Source organism: Ylistrum balloti, unplaced genomic scaffold (genome assembly GCF_031769215.1).
Source record: "Ylistrum balloti isolate Yb309-2 unplaced genomic scaffold, AGI_CSIRO_Ybal_v1 Utg370378, whole genome shotgun sequence".
NCBI lineage: Eukaryota > Metazoa > Mollusca > Bivalvia > Pectinida > Pectinidae > Ylistrum > Ylistrum balloti.
In genome coordinates this window covers 312,722-332,837 of record NW_026782264.1, presented here as the reverse complement: position 1 = coordinate 332,837, position 20,116 = coordinate 312,722, and the positions used below count along the sequence as shown (strand labels likewise).

At 34.2% G+C, this 20,116-nt stretch overlaps 2 protein-coding genes across 2 annotated transcripts in view; both read right to left on the bottom strand.

Moving 5' to 3' along the window:
- Positions 1-1,145, bottom strand: part of LOC132554090 (multidrug resistance-associated protein 1-like) — a 53,672-nt gene extending 52,527 nt beyond the window's left edge. Inside the window, exon 1 of the mRNA XM_060218388.1 lies at positions 1,077-1,145. Coding sequence (XP_060074371.1) covers positions 1,077-1,145 — 69 coding nt within the window. The remainder of the gene's footprint in view (positions 1-1,076) is intronic.
- A 3,236-nt stretch (positions 1,146-4,381) lies between these two features.
- LOC132554082 (phosphatidylinositol transfer protein alpha isoform-like) lies at positions 4,382-20,013 on the bottom strand. The gene is made up of 11 exons (XM_060218380.1): positions 19,925-20,013; positions 16,417-16,447; positions 15,338-15,540; positions 14,809-14,908; positions 14,325-14,402; positions 13,689-13,769; positions 12,063-12,161; positions 11,241-11,336; positions 10,681-10,803; positions 5,489-9,366; positions 4,382-5,396 (listed from the first exon to the last, which is right to left on the bottom strand). The coding sequence occupies exons 1-10, from the start codon at positions 19,954-19,956 to the stop codon at positions 9,310-9,312; spliced, it is 900 nt and encodes a 299-aa protein (XP_060074363.1). The 5' UTR covers positions 19,957-20,013; the 3' UTR covers positions 4,382-5,396; positions 5,489-9,309.
- Between the last annotated feature and the right edge of the window lie 103 nt (positions 20,014-20,116).

Below are 20,116 nucleotides of genomic sequence, written 5' to 3'. Positions count from 1 at the left end.
TGTCTTTATTATACCACTATGTTGGTGTCAGTATTATACCACAATGTTGGTGTCAGTATTATACCACTATGTTGGTGTCTGTATTATACCATTATGTATTATCACTGGTTTACACGTTACCGATAGAAAAACCTGAGTTTTGAAAGGTATTCCTGATTTTCTACTTAGAACTTGGCGTTTTATAGATGATTTATACGGCAAAGTGAAGCTTTCATTTATTCATAGATCAATGTTGATGTCGAAAATAACCAAATTTGATAAGGTCTGTTGGAGATTTTTCATTTGTTTGATAGATGTTTTATAATAATGTTTGTTATATGATATACTTTATTACATATTTTATCTTAAGTTGATGATATACAAAAATTATTTATGATTTACCAAATATGGTATCTATCATATTAAATTGATCAAAATATATCTCTAACGAACAGAACTGAATTAGATATCTTATCTGTTATAATTAATTATTGATTATGCTACCGATATTGACTAAATAGGAACGTTTTGTTAAGTAGTGTTAGGTATTTGACAAATAAATAGGATATCTCATTCAGTAAAGTGGATGTCTTATAGAGGACGAGATGTTCTATAACACATACTTCCTTGTTACGTCACACCCCTTTATCTCTCTCGTAAATGCAGCGACTTCTAAGTGTGCGGGGAAGGTTTATCATCACAGATTCAAATATTGTACTTAAAATTAGTTTAGAAAATAAGAATTCTTGTGAAGAAAACACTTTAGTAAATATATCATCTTATTAAGATTTTTTTTTATATAAAATCATATATCTTAATCAATAAATTCTATATGCTATTTAATGAATTACATATCTTATATGATATGTTTAGTACAGGGTCATCATAACTCCATAAATCTGCGTTCTAGTTAGAATCGATATTACAAACCCCCAATTCTAATCATTGTTTCTGTGGAGAATTGACAACATACTTGCCAAGACAGAGGATAAAAAATATTATATTGATAAAGAAAAGATCAGAAATGAAAACACTGTACAGTAGGTACAATTCTAAAACGATTTCAATCACCTATATTTTGCGTGATTACAACTTACCCCTGTCTGGAATCCGTTAGTTGATGTCTCCGATTGATTTTGTAGGGTTGGTCGACATATACCTGCCATCGTGTGTTGACAATGTTCCATATACCGACTCGTTTGTCAGTTACAATATAAATACATACAAACTTTTCCGTGATACATGTCTACCAATATGTTATAAATTAGATATGTTTATTAGTAGCTTGTAAAATATTCCACTACAGGTGTCTATTGAATCCCTAATTACGTGCCCAGAAGTAAAGATATGTAACGTACCATTATTGCGACGTAAATACACACACCTGTGACTGATACTCTGTGTGGTATCGAAGAACATATTATATCAATTCTTATGTAAAGAATAGCATCACGTTCAATATTTCTGTCCGATCTTTGACTATATATATTTATATGATGGCAATAATCTGTGGCTTGAAGATACAATATATATTCACTCAGAAGCGTTGATATATTTTCATGAAAGACTTAAAATAAAATATGAACCACTAGCTTATAGTTAAAGATTTCCGAGGCAGCTTTTGTAAATACATTATATAACCCCGTAGTGTTCTTCCAGTCGTGTTTGCATGTTATTTATAACATTAAAATCTTAGTGTTTTTTTATACAGGGTAACTTAGATTGGTAGAGAACAACGAATGCCTACTTTGTATTAACTGAACCTTAATCCAAACTCAACTTCGATGACATCAAGAAAAACATGAACATGACAAACATATACTTGAAGATTTGTGAAAAAGTACAAGGAGTATAAGACCATGTGTTCCGAAAGGGTAAGCATCTTTTGCTTCATCGACGACACCCGACATGTCAGTCTTGGTAAATATAGGTAAGCAGTCACAATGTATACACCAGTGGAACCAACAGGAACATTAACGATCATTTAATACGTCTAGCTTCATATCACACACAGAATGTTTCGTAATGAGATCACTATGACGACCGTAAAACTTACCCTTAATTTTTCTTTGTATTTACTGTACAGGACATCAATCTTCGATTTTGTAGATATTTAGATATGAAGATTTTTGTAGAGCTTTATTCTGTATGACTTTGATTTTAAACATTTATTGTGTATAACTTGGATAGTAAACGTTTATTCTGTATAACCTGGATTGTAAACGTTCATTCTGTATGACTTGGATTGTAAACGTTTATTCTGTATAACTTGGATTGTAAACGTTCATTCTGTATGACTTGGATTGTAAACGTTTATTCTGTATAACTTGGATTGTAAACGTTTATTCTGTATGACATGGATTGTAAACATTTATTCTGTATGACTTGGATTGTAAATCTTTATTCTGTATGACATGGATTGTAAACGTTTATTCTGTATGACATGGATTGTAAACATTTATTCTGTATGACATGGATTGTAAACGTTTACTCTGTATGACTTGCATTGTAAACGTTTATTCTGTATGACTTGGATTGTAAACATTTATTCTGTATGACATGGATTGTAAACATTTACTCTGTACGGCTTGGATTGTAAACATTTACTCTGTATGACATGGATTGTAAACGTTTACTCTGTATGACTTGGATTGTAAACGTTTATTCTGTATGACATGGATTGTAAACATTTATTCTGTATGACTTGGATTGTAAATCTTTATTCTGTATGACATGGATTGTAAACGTTTATTCTGTATGACATGGATTGTAAACATTTATTCTGTATGACATGGATTGTAAACGTTTACTCTGTATGACTTGCATTGTAAACGTTTATTCTGTATGACTTGGATTGTAAACATTTATTCTGTATGACATGGATTGTAAACATTTACTCTGTACGGCTTGGATTGTAAACATTTACTCTGTATGACATGGATTGTAAACGTTTACTCTGTATGACTTGGATTGTAAACGTTTATTCTGTATGACATGGATTGTAAACATTTATTCTGTATGACATGGATTGTAAACATTTATTCTGTATGACTTGGATTGTAAATCTTTATTCTGTATGACTTGGATTGTAAACATTTACTCTGTATGACATGGATTGTAAATCTTTATTCTGTATGACATGGATTGTAAACATTTACTGTGTATGACTTGGATTGTAAACATTTACTGTGTATGACATGGATTGTAAACATTTACTGTGTATGACATGGATTGTAAACATTTACTGTGTATGACTTGGATTGTAAACATTTACTCAGTATGACTTGGATTGTAAACATTTACTGTGTATGACTTGGATTGTAAACATTTACTGTGTATGACTTGGATTGCTGCTCCAAATCTTTGCCACACAAAGATTAAGAAATCATGTTTTTAATCCGCTCTCTGTTTGATTTTGTGATTTTGTAAAATCTTCATTCCAAAATATGTTGTTGATCCGAAGGTTCCAGATTTGAGAATTACATATATATGGTAATTGTGCCAGTTATCATATATATCATGAAAGGTTAATTACTCACTGATATTGTTCTCAGTAAAGCCAGCACGAACACGCAACTGTTAAGACATTTGAAATCCAGAAGTCATATCTAAATAGAGGTTTATTATTTATATATATATGTATGTCGTTATATTTATACATACAGGTCCATGACTATAAAGACGTATTCCCTGGTAACGGTAGTCATAGTGAGAACAATTACCGATTACAATAGTTCAAAATATTTCAGCAGCGAGTGTCAAAAACTCACCATTTCGGGTTTTCAAACTTCCCACAAAATTTCAGTGCTAATTTTGACAAGGCCTAGAATTTTTATTATTTTTTCTTAAACGACGGCAATTTTGGATTTCGGAAGGACATGAAAAAACAATACTTGGTTTGAAACATCTAAGGATAATTCCACTCAAGTTTCATCTAAATCGGATCGGGGAACTTATAACAAAATGTGTTTTTTGAAAAATGAAATAGGGTCAAATTTGATTTTGGACCAATTCGAAAATAACAGCATCTGGTCAGGACCATCTTAGGATCATTTCAGCTGAATCTCACAGGTGCAACACGGCTATCATTGCTGTCATGTTGAATTTTTGATGAAGTTGAAAAATAACGCTTCGTCGTCTTTCCTTCCTTCTCACCAATTTACAGCTAAATGACACCAGATGGACTTTGGAAGTTTAAAATGTGTTTTTACCAGATGATAATTTTAAAAAGTGAAAAGTTTACAATACCAACAAGAAACATGGACTTGGTGCCACACACACATAGTTTTCATTTTATTAGCAATTCTAGTCACTAACAATACCCGCCCAAATTACAGTTTTTTTTAAATGTGTAATGGTATTCATATACCAAAAATGTAGTAAAGACCAACACAAGACAACAATGTGTATGAAGATATTTAATTCATGAGCCTGATACTTGTCACATTCAATAAATAAGCATAACAGATCAATGATACCTAATAATGAAAAATCACAATATTAGGACAACATGATTTTTACATAATCTATACATCACACCTTGTCATTATCATCTCCACTAATAACACTCACTGATAATGGAATACTACCGACATGTTCTTGTCTATGATCTATCAACCGTGCGCTGCATGGATGTAAGAATGTGAGCTAGTGGAAAGAAATGTTATCACATCTAGACAAACTGAAAAAGGGAACATATCATCACCATAACATTAACATGCTTTATTGGTAATTAATGTTTATTTAGAAGGCGAGAAAAGAGGTCAATTTACCATTTCCATTTTTGTTTTCGATTAGACAGTATTGTCAGTAGGTTAGGGGTCAGAACCAGCTCCATATTGTCACAAAACACTTAGTAAAATGTTTTACTAGAAGTTATCCTCTCCCTTATACCATGGTTCTAAACAAGCATTTTACCACCACAAACAACTCGGTATCGTGAATATATACACCACACTTATAATGGATTCACCAGTCTTCTCTGGACAAAGATACTGACTTTTATTCTCAAGTCTTAACAATTAATGAAGATGTTGACAACTCTCAAGTCCTACAATTCAGCTGCGATTCTGTAGATGTAACAAAAACATACACTGAATCTAATTAAAGTCTAAAAAGCATAACAAAAAATTATAAGATGAAGATACCTGCCAACTTAGGTAACTGTGGAGTTACTGATCAAGACACTCGAGTCATGGAGATTCTCTCTGGAGTATTACACAGAAGAACAATCAGTGATTTATCAACCAGTACTGATGAAGTGGAGAACAGAAAACCTGTTTTTTTCGGTTGGAAAATCAAACCAGCTCTCATTTATAGAAAATATTCCATAATTTTGGGTTGTATGGGCGAATGCTTGCCATCCCTGTATATCTCTAAAGTGTCCAGGTTTTACCGTACATCACTGATCACACAAACTGTATATCTCTAAAGTGTCCAGGTTTTACCGTACATCACTTATCACACAAACTGTATATCTCTAAAGTGTCCAGGTTTTACCGTACATCACATGATTCATTTATCTATCAACAAACCAAAGTTGTGATCACCACCCTCTACCTATCAGTATCTGCTTTACGCACTCATTACAACAGTTACAGGCACCGTATATCAAACAAACCTTTTTATGTATAAGAATGTTAAAGTTGTCCATTATTATAGATTTATATTATGCAATAACTTTATATGTAGGTATCCTGGATATTGATCCTACATCCTTTAATGGTTTACCATACCCTAAGAACATTTATCTGATGGTACCTAACCAGGTGGTGTAAACACACCTCAATATACAACTGTCTGGATCATATTTAATTACAGATGTAAAGTCAGATAAACATATTTTCTAGCCTATGTACAATTAATTGTTATTTTTCTTCATGATTTTAGTAAATGCTCTTTAATAAACATGATTTTATCATTTCAGATGAAAAGTTCAGGTACGTGTATATACTGCTGCGAAATATTAAAAAGTTTCCAAAGTTCTCAAACAAATTATCAATGTAAAACGATGTTTTGGTGTTTTAGTTGAAATGATTTTGAAACAGAATAAATTATATTAAAACACCTGTGTACAACTATGATAAAATTCATGTCATTTACAAGGATTTCTGTGACATTAAAATTTTATAATTTAAAGGTGAACAATGAATGTAAGGGACGTCACTCTCAAATCTAGCAGGAATAACTGTAACTGATGTTAAAGAATCCTTGGTACACAAGACTGTTACAGAATCCTTGGTACACAAGACTGTTACAGAATCCTTGGTACACAAGACTGTTACAGAATCCTTGGTACACAAGACTGTTACAGAATCCTTAGTACACAGACTGTTACAGATTCCTTAGGACTATGTCAGCCAATGGGCCCAAGACTACAATAAAATTCTGTAATACTTCAGACCTTTAAATACAGGTACATTTTACACTTGTTTTGTATATAAGATGCAGCACCACTAGACATGCCAGAAAAACAACTGATAATTGATAAGTCTCCAATAGTTTGCTTTGTAAATGCCAAATAAATATTTCAAATTTACATAAAATGTAACAATTATGTATACCCAGAAAAAAGATGCAAAATAATAAACAGACGAAATACCCATTCCAACAGTTGCTAATTTCTGTAAAGTCTAATATTGATTCAAGAAAGAGCTAAGTATTTTGAAAATTAGGGTAGTCTTTTTGCTTTGGACATCAATGTGATTGCCATATGTTGTCTGTACATCAAATTTAGAGCTATTCTGTCAAAATTCTGTATGTGTATGTGTGGTAATTAGGTGCATATATTAGTAGTGACACTTTCAACAGCAAAGTTTCTTTCATAGCATATTCCTGAATTTTTGATGCCTGCTGAAGATCTGATTTTAAAAGAAAACTTACAAATGGTTTATCATGAATAACCACAGTGAATTCATTTGAATTCTGACAAAAGAACTCTCATATGAAAATATTTTGAGCAAATTCAAGGTATAGCCACGTAAAAATCCTTTAAGCTGTTGATAAACTAGTGATACAAGTCAAGAAAAATGACAAAATGTATATTAATAACAAATTTAAAAAAGATATTTGCATGAATTCACTTATATTTTCTATGATACCTCTTACTGCACTTTGTATAAATTTACATACAAACTAAAATGTTGATAAAACAATATTTAGACTAAAGTGACAGTCTGCTTTATCTAACACAATGTTTTTACAGCAGAAAGTGTTTCAATACAACTGATGTCAAGTACTGAGTCTCTCCACAGTGTTCCTGCACAACTTATTTCTAGTACTATGTCACTACCAGAAAGTGTTCCAACACAACTTATGTCTAGTACCATGTCCCTACACCAGAAAGTGTTCCAACACAACTTATGTCTAGTACCATGTCCCTACACCAGATAGTGTTCCAACACAACTTATGTCTAGTACCATGTCCCTACACCAGATAGTGTTCCAACACAACTTATGTCTAGTACCATGTCCCTACACCAGATAGTGTTCCAACACAACTTATGTCTAGTACCATGTCCCTACACCAGATAGTGTTCCAACACAACTTTAGTCTAGTACCATGTCCCTACACCAGATAGTGTTCCAACTTTAGTCTAGTACCATGTCCCTACACCAGATAGTGTTCCAACACAACTTTAGTCTAGTACCATGTCCCTTGTTCCAACACAACTTATGTCTAGTACCATGTCACTACACCAGATACTAAACCAGATAGTGTTCCAACTTTAGTCTAGATATTTGTACTTGGTTTTTAACTTGGTTCACATTATAGAAATGCATAGTTATGGGAAAAATCAAACTATGTCCAGAATGCTTGGTCTTTTCAAACAGCTCAAATATCATAATATGGATGTTCAATGAATGGCATAAAATATATAAAAATAGTTCTTTCAAGTTTTAAATAAACACATAACTTATTTTGACAACTGTTTGGTAACTCATGTAAGTCTGTTTTGTACGTTAACAAGTCAAACAAATGGTGAAGGAGAAATGGACAGACATTCTCCATCTACATTATCTGATAATTCCAGAAGGAGAAATGGACAGATGTTCTTCATCTGTATTATCTGGTATTTCCAGAAGGAGAAGTGGACAGACATTCTCCATCTATATCGTCTGGTATTTCCAGAAGGAGAAATGGACAGACATTATCTATCTGTGTTATCTGGTATTTCCAGAAGGTGAAATGGACAGACATTTTCCAACCAAATCATCTGGTATTTCCAGAAAGAGAAATGGACAGACATTCTCCATCTGTATTATCTGGTATTTCCAGAAGGAGAAGTGGACAGACATTCTCCATCTATATCGTCTGGTATTTCCAGAAAGGGAAATGGACAGACATTCTCCATCTGTATTATCTGGTATTTCCAGAAGGAGAAGTGGACAGACATTCTCCATCTATATCGTCTGGTATTTCCAGAAGGAGAAGTGGACAGACATTATCTATCTACATTATCTGATAATTCCAGAAGGAGAAATGGACAGACATTATCTATCTGTATTATCTGGTATTTCCAGAAGGTGAAATGGACAGACATTTTCCAACCAAATGATCTGGTATTTCCAGAAGGAGAAATGGACAGACATTCTCCATCTATATCGTCTGGTATTTCCAGAAGGAGAAGTGGACAGGCATTCTCCATCTGTATTATCTGGTATTTCCAGAAGGAGAAATGGACAGACATTTTATATATTATGATGTTTTTCTAGATCAGGTGAAACCTAAACATTTAGAATATTGACAAGAAACATACACATGAAAAGTTGTAGATGATCTATCATGAATAAGGATGATATTTTTTTGTATGTGCAGTGTTCTCCTGTGTTCTATCTACAGGTAAATGTTTCTCTATGTGTGAGTACTTCCTACAAAGTGTGATCTATTGAAGTTCACTAGTACTTACACCTAATCCAAAACAAATACTTTTTCAAAATATACATTACAATAATAATTCTGAATATGCATGATCTCAAATCACATGCCTAATTTGTCAAATTATTGAGTTTCATGCTAACTCTTATACAATGTATATGTCTGAATTCCTTGACAAACAGACAGCATGGATTGGCTGTTCAATTTAGAACAGTTGACTTCCAATCTAAGGATTTTGTGAACCCAAAGGTTTGGTTCTGACAGAGGAATTAAATTGTTTTAAAGAGTACCACTTTGTTGAAGTCCATCACAGTGGATACAGAGGTGATAAAATAACATTGCATTCCACAAAAATTAATGTATGGAGTTACAGTTTCCCATTCTATCACTCTGTGAAACTGCAACAAGGTTTCCACTCTACCGGCCAAGTAAAGTGCTACAATCTGGAGTCATCATTTCATATCCTTTTCATTTACAACTGTCCCTTTGATGGATCCCTCCATTCGTTGCTGAAATTTTAAAAGTAAAACTTACAAACAATGATTACAACAAATAATCAAGTTCAACATCATCTTTTTTCATGTTATTTAAGAATTGAATGCTGGTTGTCAACTACAGCATGCTTTAAGTAGTTATCTAAAACAATATAGAGAGTGACCATAATATAGACAGGTAACACAGCAATAAGATCAGATGATATAGACAGGTAACACAGCAGTAAGATCAGATGATGTAGACAGGTAACACAGCAGTAAGATCAAATGATATAGACAGGTAACACAGCAGTAAGATCAGATAATATAGACAGGTAACACAGCAGTAAGATCAGATAATATAGACAGGTAACACAGCAGTAAGATCAGATGATATAGACAGGTAACACAGCAGTAAGATCAGATGATATAGACAGGTAACACAGCAGTAAGATCAAATGATATAGACAGGTAACACAGCAGTAAGATCAGATGATATAGACAGGTAACACAGCAGTAAGATCAGATGATATAGACAGGTAACACAGCAGATCAGAAAACATAGACAGGTAACACAGCAGTAAGATCAGATGATATAGACAGGTAATACAGCAGTAAGATCAGATGATATAGACAGGTAACACAGCAGTAAGATCTGATGATATAGACAGGTAACACAGCAGTAAGATCAAATGATATAGACAGGTAACACAGCAGCAAGATCAGATAATATAGACAGGTAACACAGCAGTAAGATCAGATGATATAGACAGGTAACACAGCAGTAAGATCAGATGATATAGACAGGTAATACAGCAGTAAGATCAAATGATATAGACAGGTAACACAGCAGTAAGATCAGATGATATAGACAGGTAACACAGCAGTAAGATCAGATGATATAGACAGGTAACACAGCAGTAAGATCAAATGATGTAGACAGGTAACACAGCAGTAAGATCAGATGACACAGACAGGTAACACAGCAGTAAGATCAGATGATATAGACAGGTAACACAGCAGTAAGATCAGATGATATAGACAGGTAACACAGCAGTAAGATCAGATAACATAGACAGGTAACACAGCAGTAAGATCAGATGACATAGACAGGTAACACAGCAGTAAGATCAGATGATATAGACAGGTAACACAGCAGTAAGATCAGATGACATAGACAGGTAACACAGCAGTAAGATCAGATGATATAGACAGGTAACACAGCAGTAAGATCAGATGACATAGACAGGTAACACAGCAGTAAGATCAGATGATATAGACAGGTAACACAGCAGTAAGATCAGATGATAGAGACAGGTAACACAGCAGTAAGATAAATGATGTTCTTACCCTATCCAGTTCACACTTTGTTTCATTTTCAATCCTACGGATGTCCTCCATAGTAAGACCAAACCATTTCTCCATCCAGCAGTATACTTGACGATGAAAGTTTGTGAATATCCGCTTTTCTTGCTGCAGTTATAAAAAATTAATTTTTGAACATGCTACATCCCAAAAGTTTTCTCACTCAATTAAAATACACAGAAAAATATTTTGCTCTTCAATTAGCGATTCATTTTTTTTTTTTTTTTTTAGAAATTTTCAGGCAACATCTTCAGAGTTAAAACTACGTATGAGTAAGGACAATAAACTAAACCAAGACACATGAAGGCTATATATAGTCTGAGGTATACCATTATATACATGAAATTTATAACGTATCACTTTAATTTCAGTACAGTGTATAGTACATTCTGTTTCGGTAAACTCATTCTTGTGCCTTAATAGGTAGTTTTATGGAACTCAAAGTACTCGCAGGTCTTATGATACAAAGTACATGCTATGTACTTACTGGAAGCAACCTAAACATACCCAGTTTGTATAGAGCTACTTTTATGTGATTTACTCACCGCTTGTATAAATTTCTCGATTCTATTTTGAAATCCCAGCCATTTGAACTTACAGGATACAAGTTTATAAGCACACATTACAGGTTCCACAGTTTTCTGATAAAACAAAAACATTAAGATACAAAATACGCAAAGACATTTTGTGACTAATACATGTATTCCCTTCTGTCAGTGGGAAACCATTACTTTAGATAACACTTTATTCCATTTTTCACCAAAATAATTCATGCTACCCATAATGATTCATGCTAAATATAACAGGTCATTATTTGTTTCAGTGCCGTTCTTGGGATTCTGGTTTACTAGTCTGATGCTCAAATGAAAAAGAAGTTCTCTCAAGCCCAGCAGTATATTGCAGCTAGTATACCAGGGTAACATACTCCTCCTATAGGAAATATCTTGTCCCCCAGTTTCCAGGGGTTACAGCTATACTTGTAAGGCTATGTATCATTTGCGAGGCCCCACATTAGGTGCTAATGTAACAGGTCATTATTCATTGTAATGCCTCCATTAGGATTTGAACCCAGTACCTCTGGCCAGACACTTTATCCTAATTGCTCTGGAGGCCACCACCTACTTCAAGGAGACCCTGCCTAAAAATGACCCTGGTTGTTAACAGGGTGACAAACCCATTTGTAAAATCAGTTTATTTTCAAGATTTTGCTTTGATCAAGCAATCTCTCATAAGTATAGCATGTAAAAAAAACTGGTTTACAATACTAATCATGGTAAAAAATTCTGATTTTAATTCTTTTTTAAATTTTTTGTGGCAATTTTGTGTAAATAGTGAGATAAATGAAAAGGAAAAACTGTTCATCTTACCATCCAGTCTACTCCCAGTGGACCTCTGCCTATTGGTTCCCCTGTATTCTCAGACTTGACAGCCTTCACAAGTTTAGGATTCCACTCTTCTTTGTAATCCTACAAAGATTTCAAAATTAATCATTTGTGACAGCGTTGTTTGGCTTGATAAAATTAATCATTTGTGACAGCGTTGTTTGGCTTGATAAAATTAATCATTTGTGACAGTGTTGTTTGGCTTGATAAAAATAACCATTTGTGACAGTGTTGTTTGGCTTGATAAAATTAATCATTTGTGACAGTGTTGTTTGGCTTGATAAAATTAATCATTTGTGACAGTGTTGTTTGGCTTGATAAAATTAATCATTTGTGACAGTGTTGTTTGGCTTGATAAAATTAATCATTTGTGACAGTGTTGTTTGGCTTGATAAAATATATCAGCTGTATATGTTTTTTTGTATATTACATTAACAGCCATCAGCCTCAGTGGTTCAGCCAGGGTAAATATGTAAATAAATCAGGTCTGAATTATTTCTAAAGGAAATTCAAGAAATATCACAGCAAGACCATTAATTTTTGTACACATTTTATACACTTCCAGTTATGTTTCTATGCTATCCCAATATTAACAAAAGATTTCCAATGTTTGACATGATCATTTAGTTTTTTTTAAAACTTCCCTAAATATAGCACTGCTAATTTCACATGACTGTTTTGAAAGCATGGCAGTTTACATGTAAGCACAAACATCTGTTAGTGGAGACAGTTTACAGAAGCAATAGTGACACAGTACCTTAACACCTGTTTTTCAGACAAACAACATGCTATAAACAAAAAAGTGAAAGTCGGCAGTTTTATTTGCCCATTCTGGCAATTTTTGTACTGTGGCTGGCACCGTAACCAGTTTTTGACATGGAATATTCACACAATAAGAGATTTAGTTTACAGGTGATGCGTGTTCTGTGCATGCGTTATCATATATCTATATCTAGCTTGTTGATCAACAGTGAGAAATTACTGTAGAATAACAATTGATTTTTATTTCCCTTTCATAACTATTGAATTAAATCATTCGTAACTATTGACTTATCTGTATATTTCAACAAAAAACAAGTGGCACTGTTCATAAGGTGATACAACTGATATACAAGGGATGATTTGTAAGTTGTGAGCCTTGTATTGAAGAAGTTAAGCAGATATGCCCTTTTTCAGTTCTACTATTCCTGGACTATTTAAGGCTGTGCGGCCAAAGATTGTTGTTCTTTAATCAGTTTATGTAGAAGAGGCAGCACTCTAAAGTAAACAAGGCAAGTGACTTTTGCAAAATGGACAAAATCGCTGAAAGAGCAGTTATTCAATATTTGCATAAGAAAGGCCTAGCACCTCAGGATATCCATGCTGATATGGTAGTAACACTAGTGAACGATGTCCCTTCATATGCTGCAGTGAAAAGATGGTTGACAAAATTTCAGCATGGCAGGCAGAGCCTTTGGGATGACACCCGTCCTCGAAGGCCTGTCACTCTTATACGCCCAGAAATGGTCAATAAGGCCATGACATTGTTATGTTATATAAAATAATGATATCATGTAGCAATCCACTGAGAAAAAACTGAAGAAGAGAACGGGAGAAAAGGTAATGACTTACTGATGCCGATACTGAATCATTGGCAATGTCTATAACTACAACCTTTCTATGCTTCTCATCCTCTGGGTTTAGTCCATGAGCCTGTCAAAATAGAAAGTTGAAATCTAGTTCAAGTCTAGTCTATCTAGTTATAGTTGAGGTCTGTGAACATTTTTATCATGTGAAATGTTTAAATTTAACCTCGAAATTCTACACATGTAAGTCTGAATGTCAAACCCATACACTAAATTACAGTCAAAGCTGCTTTCCTAACCATCTGTAGTTCATCATCCAGACCACTTTTCTGTTAAAAGGATCATCTGATGTAAAGTTCTCTCCCTTACTTACATTTGTTTGGTTTCCCCTGATGTAAAGTTTTCTCCCTTATATTTGTTTGACTCCCCTGATGTTAAGTTCTCTCCCTTATATTTGTTTGGTTTCCCCTGATGTTAAGTTCTCTCCTTTACTTATAATTTGTTTGGCTCCCCTGATGTAAAGTTCTCTGCCTTATATTTGTTTGGTTTCCCCTGATGTAAAGATCTCTCCCTTATATTTGTTTGGTTTCCCCGATGTAAAGTTCTCTCCCTTACTTATATTTGTTTGGTTTCCCCTGCTATATTTTGGTTTCTCTTTCTATAGCTACTCTCATCTACTTACATTTTTTTGGTTTCCTCTGTCTGAACAATGCAGGGTTTCAATGATGATGTAGAAATTTTCTTTCATGTAACCTGGATTCTGAAAAATTATAGAGTATTAAAAGTGCCCTTTAAAAGCTGACAAATTATGAATCACGAACAATTCTGACACCAATGAACTGGTCTGTCATAACAAGTGTAAATAAGCATGAACATTGACCCTCTTTACAGCAGAAGATGAGATTGTAGTGAACAGGCAGACCAGAATGATATTTGTGCTGAGTAAGTTTTACTGTTAATAGAACCAGTCTAATGTGATTTCACTATCTGACTAAACTTTTTCATTTAAGTATCTTAAGCTTCTTCTTAAGAACCAACAGACCGAGGCTTAATCTAAGATAGGTGACCAGAGTAACCACCATGGTTACCAAGGCAACCCTGTCAAAGCAATCCCTGTATAATTTTGTGACAATTTTCTAGATTTGTAATACTAAGTAGGTACTTACTGTTATTTCTGTAACGCAATATGGGTATGCATTCCAAGCCTTTTCATGAATTTCTAATGATCCTTTGGGAGCCAGTAGCCGGATAAACGATGGTACTCGACTAAACAGATGAAGACAAATTTCGTGTTCATTATGCTTTAACTGATCAGACAAAAGTAATACAGAGAGACATGCTGAGCTGACTACAGAAATGCCACTTGTATAGCCATATTCATGAAGTATAAGAATATGAAAATTAAGAATATGACAATAGGGCAGGTGATTGGTACTCTGGAGAAAATACTACACTATTTAATATTACAACATTACAACTTTTAATCTGTACAATAAAGGCCTGATATGTTTGACTTGTAAAGGATCACAAAGCATTTAACATTACATAATCTCTTTTATATGTGTTCTAGTTATCTTGTTAACATCAACAAATATGGTGCTAAAAACCCAAAAATTTTAAGTGTCTGTCTAATATAAACAGACTTAAACCTTTAAAACAAAAAAGATAATGACTACACTATACGTATGTACCCACCTTTCTAAATGATATATCTTATGAGTGTATTGTCCTTGTGTATACTCTCCACCCTTTAATTTTCTATAGTAGCCACCTTGTTCCGCTGATTCTCTGTCATTAACAAAGTCAAAGGGTTCATTTTTTCTCACTTCTATACCCTCTCCGCCTCCTGTTTCATTCTTGCTAGCTTCTGCCACAGACCATAACTGTGCCACTTGATACTGAAAATAAAGTAATTCTAATAAGAAATAGCCAAAAAAGTTTTTTCCATATTAAGGCATATATTCATAACTACAAAATATATATTTTGTTTTCATTTTACAAATTAATATGCCCATACATTTATATAAAGATTTATGGTCTCCAATGTTTGTCATCATTCAGAAATTTACCAGAAGCTAAAGTAAATCCAAATTAAGGTATTCCCAAAGTATGAAACAAAAGATATGGTTTGGGCCATCCTCAATTTAATGCAACATTTATATTTTTCAGTTACAATTTTTTAATTCTAAATTCTTATATACAAGATAAAATAAATCATGGTAGAAAAATAGTCAAAAAACAGAAGTTTTAATGGTTAAATATGTAAAGAGATTAAAGTTCTTTATACAATGTGCATATAAATAGTGCTGTATGAATAAAAATAAATGGCATCAGATTTATTTATACAGATAAGCAGCAGTTTGCTGTTTGCCAGGTTATAATAGCCTGATTGTAATCTAGTGTTTAACATGAAATTAAATGCACCAGATATTTCAAATGATATATACCAGGTACTTATAAGGCCACACAAAAAAAATGTTTCCTGTTTCTGTTGAGTCTATCTATCCTTAAATTTGTGCATATCCAAAACTTTTTCAAGCAATTTTTAAAGAAGTACTGCATGTTGAAGTAAAAATTCTCTTCAATGTAAACTATATAAAATCATTTGTTAAAATTCAAATTTTTCCTTCCTAACTGCCCTCCTAAATTTTTTTCAATATAAAAGAAACAAATACATTTTATGTCTGGCCTTAGTGAAATAAATTGATTGCTACTGAAAAGAGGATATTTTTTTCTAACATGTTTAGGTTAAATTGTTGTATAAATGTACATACCTCCTCTACTGTCATGGGCAGTACCACCCGACTGAAAGACAAATATTGTACAGTAAGGTCATATACTTCAATACATCTGAAACTATTAAAGAATGATTTCAGGAAGGGCATATGGTGTAACAAGTAACTCCAATGGCAATATGCCTGGGATTTGGACAAGTAGATTGAACGTCAAGATAATTTCCTGTCTGCAGTGAAAATAGACATATATCCCTAGCATTTCCATCTAGTACCCCAAGAAATGTGTGAAGAATGTTTTTCAATTGAAAAAGTTTATCAAAACAAGCAAAAATTACAGAATGCATTGTCATGACTGTGTGTCTACATTTATATTTGGTAATTCTCATCCAATACACATTTCAAGGTATATGTTATGTATCCAGTAAATACTGACAAGTTATTTCTGACATGATGAAGTAAACAGCATTGGAGAAGTCTCATTCCAGAAATCAATGGTAAAATAGATATCCATGTAGGGTATTCAATATTTGCAGCGGGATTTGACTGAGTAAATCGCTGGCAATCTGGCAGCTCAATTGTTATAGTATGTCTAATATTCTGAGGGTTAAGTAACATATTTATTTTTGTGACAGACAAACAAATGAAATAAATACCACCAACTTTCAACAAGTTTGAACAAAATGAAATAGATATTGTTAAACCTGTTCAAATGATATGTATTTAATCTGGAGAGTCACATTTTCAAACTTCCCACCTATTTTAACTGACTGGAGATCTACTGTTATCAGGATTAACAAAAGTTGTTTTTGTATAGATCTGCACATATACCGTATTTATTCCAATAAACGCCCCGGGGGCATGAAATTTTTCAGACGGGGCAATTAATAGAACACAAAATTTCATAATTTGTTGGTCGTGACATGCCATGGCTGCCACTTAAAAACATTGTTTAACAAACTAACGAATTACTCATCGAAGAATGCTTTGAAAATTGCAGTAATTCCAACATCATTGTAGCTTTAAACATTGTTGTCAATTGCCTTCTGATAACCTGAATTCTTGTATGAAATGACACAATGTCAATCGTGTCAGCTTCAGTCAAAATCGTACAATGTTCATCATGGCTTGTAGGCCTAGTTTGCATAACAAAATAAAAAAAACACAGCGGTATATAAGCCAGTCTGTTTCTTAATAAATCCCACATACCTGATAACAATGTCTTGGACAAAACGAAATTATGACACTGCTTTCAAGCTTAAAGTAATCGCCTTCGCAGAGGAGAAGGGTAAACATGCCGCCGCGAAAGTGTTTTGTGTTGACAGAAAATAAGTGCGGGACTGGTGTCAAAACAAAGAAAAATTAAAAAATCTTTCTAAAACATCTAAACGCTGTAAAGGAGGTGGGAGGCATGTCAGATATGAAGATATTGACAAAAATCTGATGAGATGGCTACAGGACACACGGGAGGCTGGAATACAAGTGACTAGGAAAGCATTGCGGTTTGAGGCCCTGCGTATGCATAAGGCAAATGGTAGTCAATCGTTCAAAGCCTCATATGGATGGTTTTCTAAATTCAAAAAGAGACATAATATTTCGTTCAGACGATCTGCGCATGTGGCACAACATGAAGTTTCATTAATTGTCGGCTACGAGAATACCCCGATAGCCATATCGCTAACATGGACGAAACCCCTGTATGGTTTGACATGCCAGGAGAATCGACATTGGCAATAAAGGGGGAAAAGGAGGTCAGAGTTTACAGTACTGGCCACGAAAAACAAAAAATAACGGTGGCACTGGAAGCATATGCCGATGGGACTAAAATCGCCCCCCCCCCCTTGTGCACATGCCAGGCATTCGTCCCCTTCCGAAAGATGACAAGTGGTATTGTGGTATACATGTGCGGGCCGGACAAAAATCCTGAGCAAATGAGGAAAGTATAAAATTTGGTTAAAAAAACTCTGGGGTGTGAATAATACAGCTAGGCGGTTATTAGTATGGGACGCTTTCCGTGGTCATCTTACTGAAGATGTAAAAAAACTGGTTCGTCAAAAATATAATTCAGTCATCTGTGTTATACCCGGAGGATGTACATGTAAGCTACAGCCAGCCGATGTGTCGTGGAATAAACCCTTCAAACAAAAACTTGGAGAGTTGTATGACGAATGGTGTTTCAGTGGCCCCATTGAGAAAACCAAAGCAGGGAATCGTAAAGCCCCATCTAAAGCTGTAATGTTGTCTTGGGTCAAGACAGCATGGGATAGCATTAGCCCTGACACAATCAGAAGATCGTTAAAAAAATGCGGTATCACAAATTCGCTGGACGGTAGCGAAGATCATATTTTCCAGCATGATTCTGACGATGAGGAATTCCAGGGGTTTAGTGAAAAGGATGTCCAAGCTACAGATGACGTTTTGCAAAATTTAATGGGTGATGTGAACGTGCCTTCTATTCCACAAATAGAACTGAATGAAAGCGAGACTGGCGAAAGTGAAAGTGAAGACAGTAGTTTGTACGGCAGTCCTGGCTGTTAGGCCTGCAGTATATTGAAATGAACCGTGGATTAAATTGACATTACTTGTGTACATGTCGTGACAGTGTAATTTTCTTGTGCCAAAATTCATTTGTTCATGTTCATGGATACCAGGAATTTAAAATTTATTAAAAGGTAAGCTTTGTAACCTGACTCCTGAGTTGTTGAAATTTACTGAGAAAACAGGTGGGGGGCATTTATTAGAGACGGGGCGTTTATTGGAATAAATACGGTACACATTAACCACGAGTTTTGACAAGTCGATCATTTGTGTTTAACATCTTTATAAACAGTTTTGGCAAATAACAGGTAACTATTATCTATTCACCTAAATAGTGCCATTAGTTGGATGAAACCCAGATTTCATGCAAATGTTTATGTGGTTGGCCATTTACAAAGCACAACTAGATTAGTTCATAGACACTGTATTACATTTCTTATTGTATACATGATCACTGATTATTTCCCAAATTCAATGGACAGTCTTTCTCCGAAAAGGTTCTATTTTTAGAATTGATTTTTTTACACATGTCAGATCATATGTAGATCAATGCTGGGTCATTATTGTTTCAACACTGATTACCATAATAACAGCAATCAAACAATTTAGATATAATGATTCTATTTCAAAATATGCTATAAATAACTATGATGAGTAAAAACTCACAGTATTATTTCACCTGGTTTAGGACCAAACATATCGATCTGATGTATCATCTTGGCAAAAAATCAATATGCCCGACAAATCCCCCTTAGACAGATTCAAGAAGTCTATTGTAAGATTATGGAAGAGCTTTACAAATCAGTTTTTGTATTGTGGGTGAGTTGCTAACATTACATCTGTTTACAGTCATTTGTTGGTTTCAGTATGTGTAAAATGAATGGCCTTCGCGACGCATGATCAGCACGAGTGACTTGGGTGGTGGACACCGGCCGTCTTTGTGACAAACTTACTACGATATCCGATTGGATATAGACAAATCACAATAAAATATCAGACGTAATGAACTTACTATTCCGAACTATTTGAATGTGTCGGCGGCATTTTCCTATATTTCCCTGTGATTGTCAGCGTGAGAAACGGGTGGGCCGATCGCAGCAGATATGACGTCAAGTGCGGACTATGCTTAGGCAAGTGCTCTTCCGGTGCAACTATTGTTTCAAATAAAACCCTCAAAATCAATTCTTTGATTTATAGTACTGAT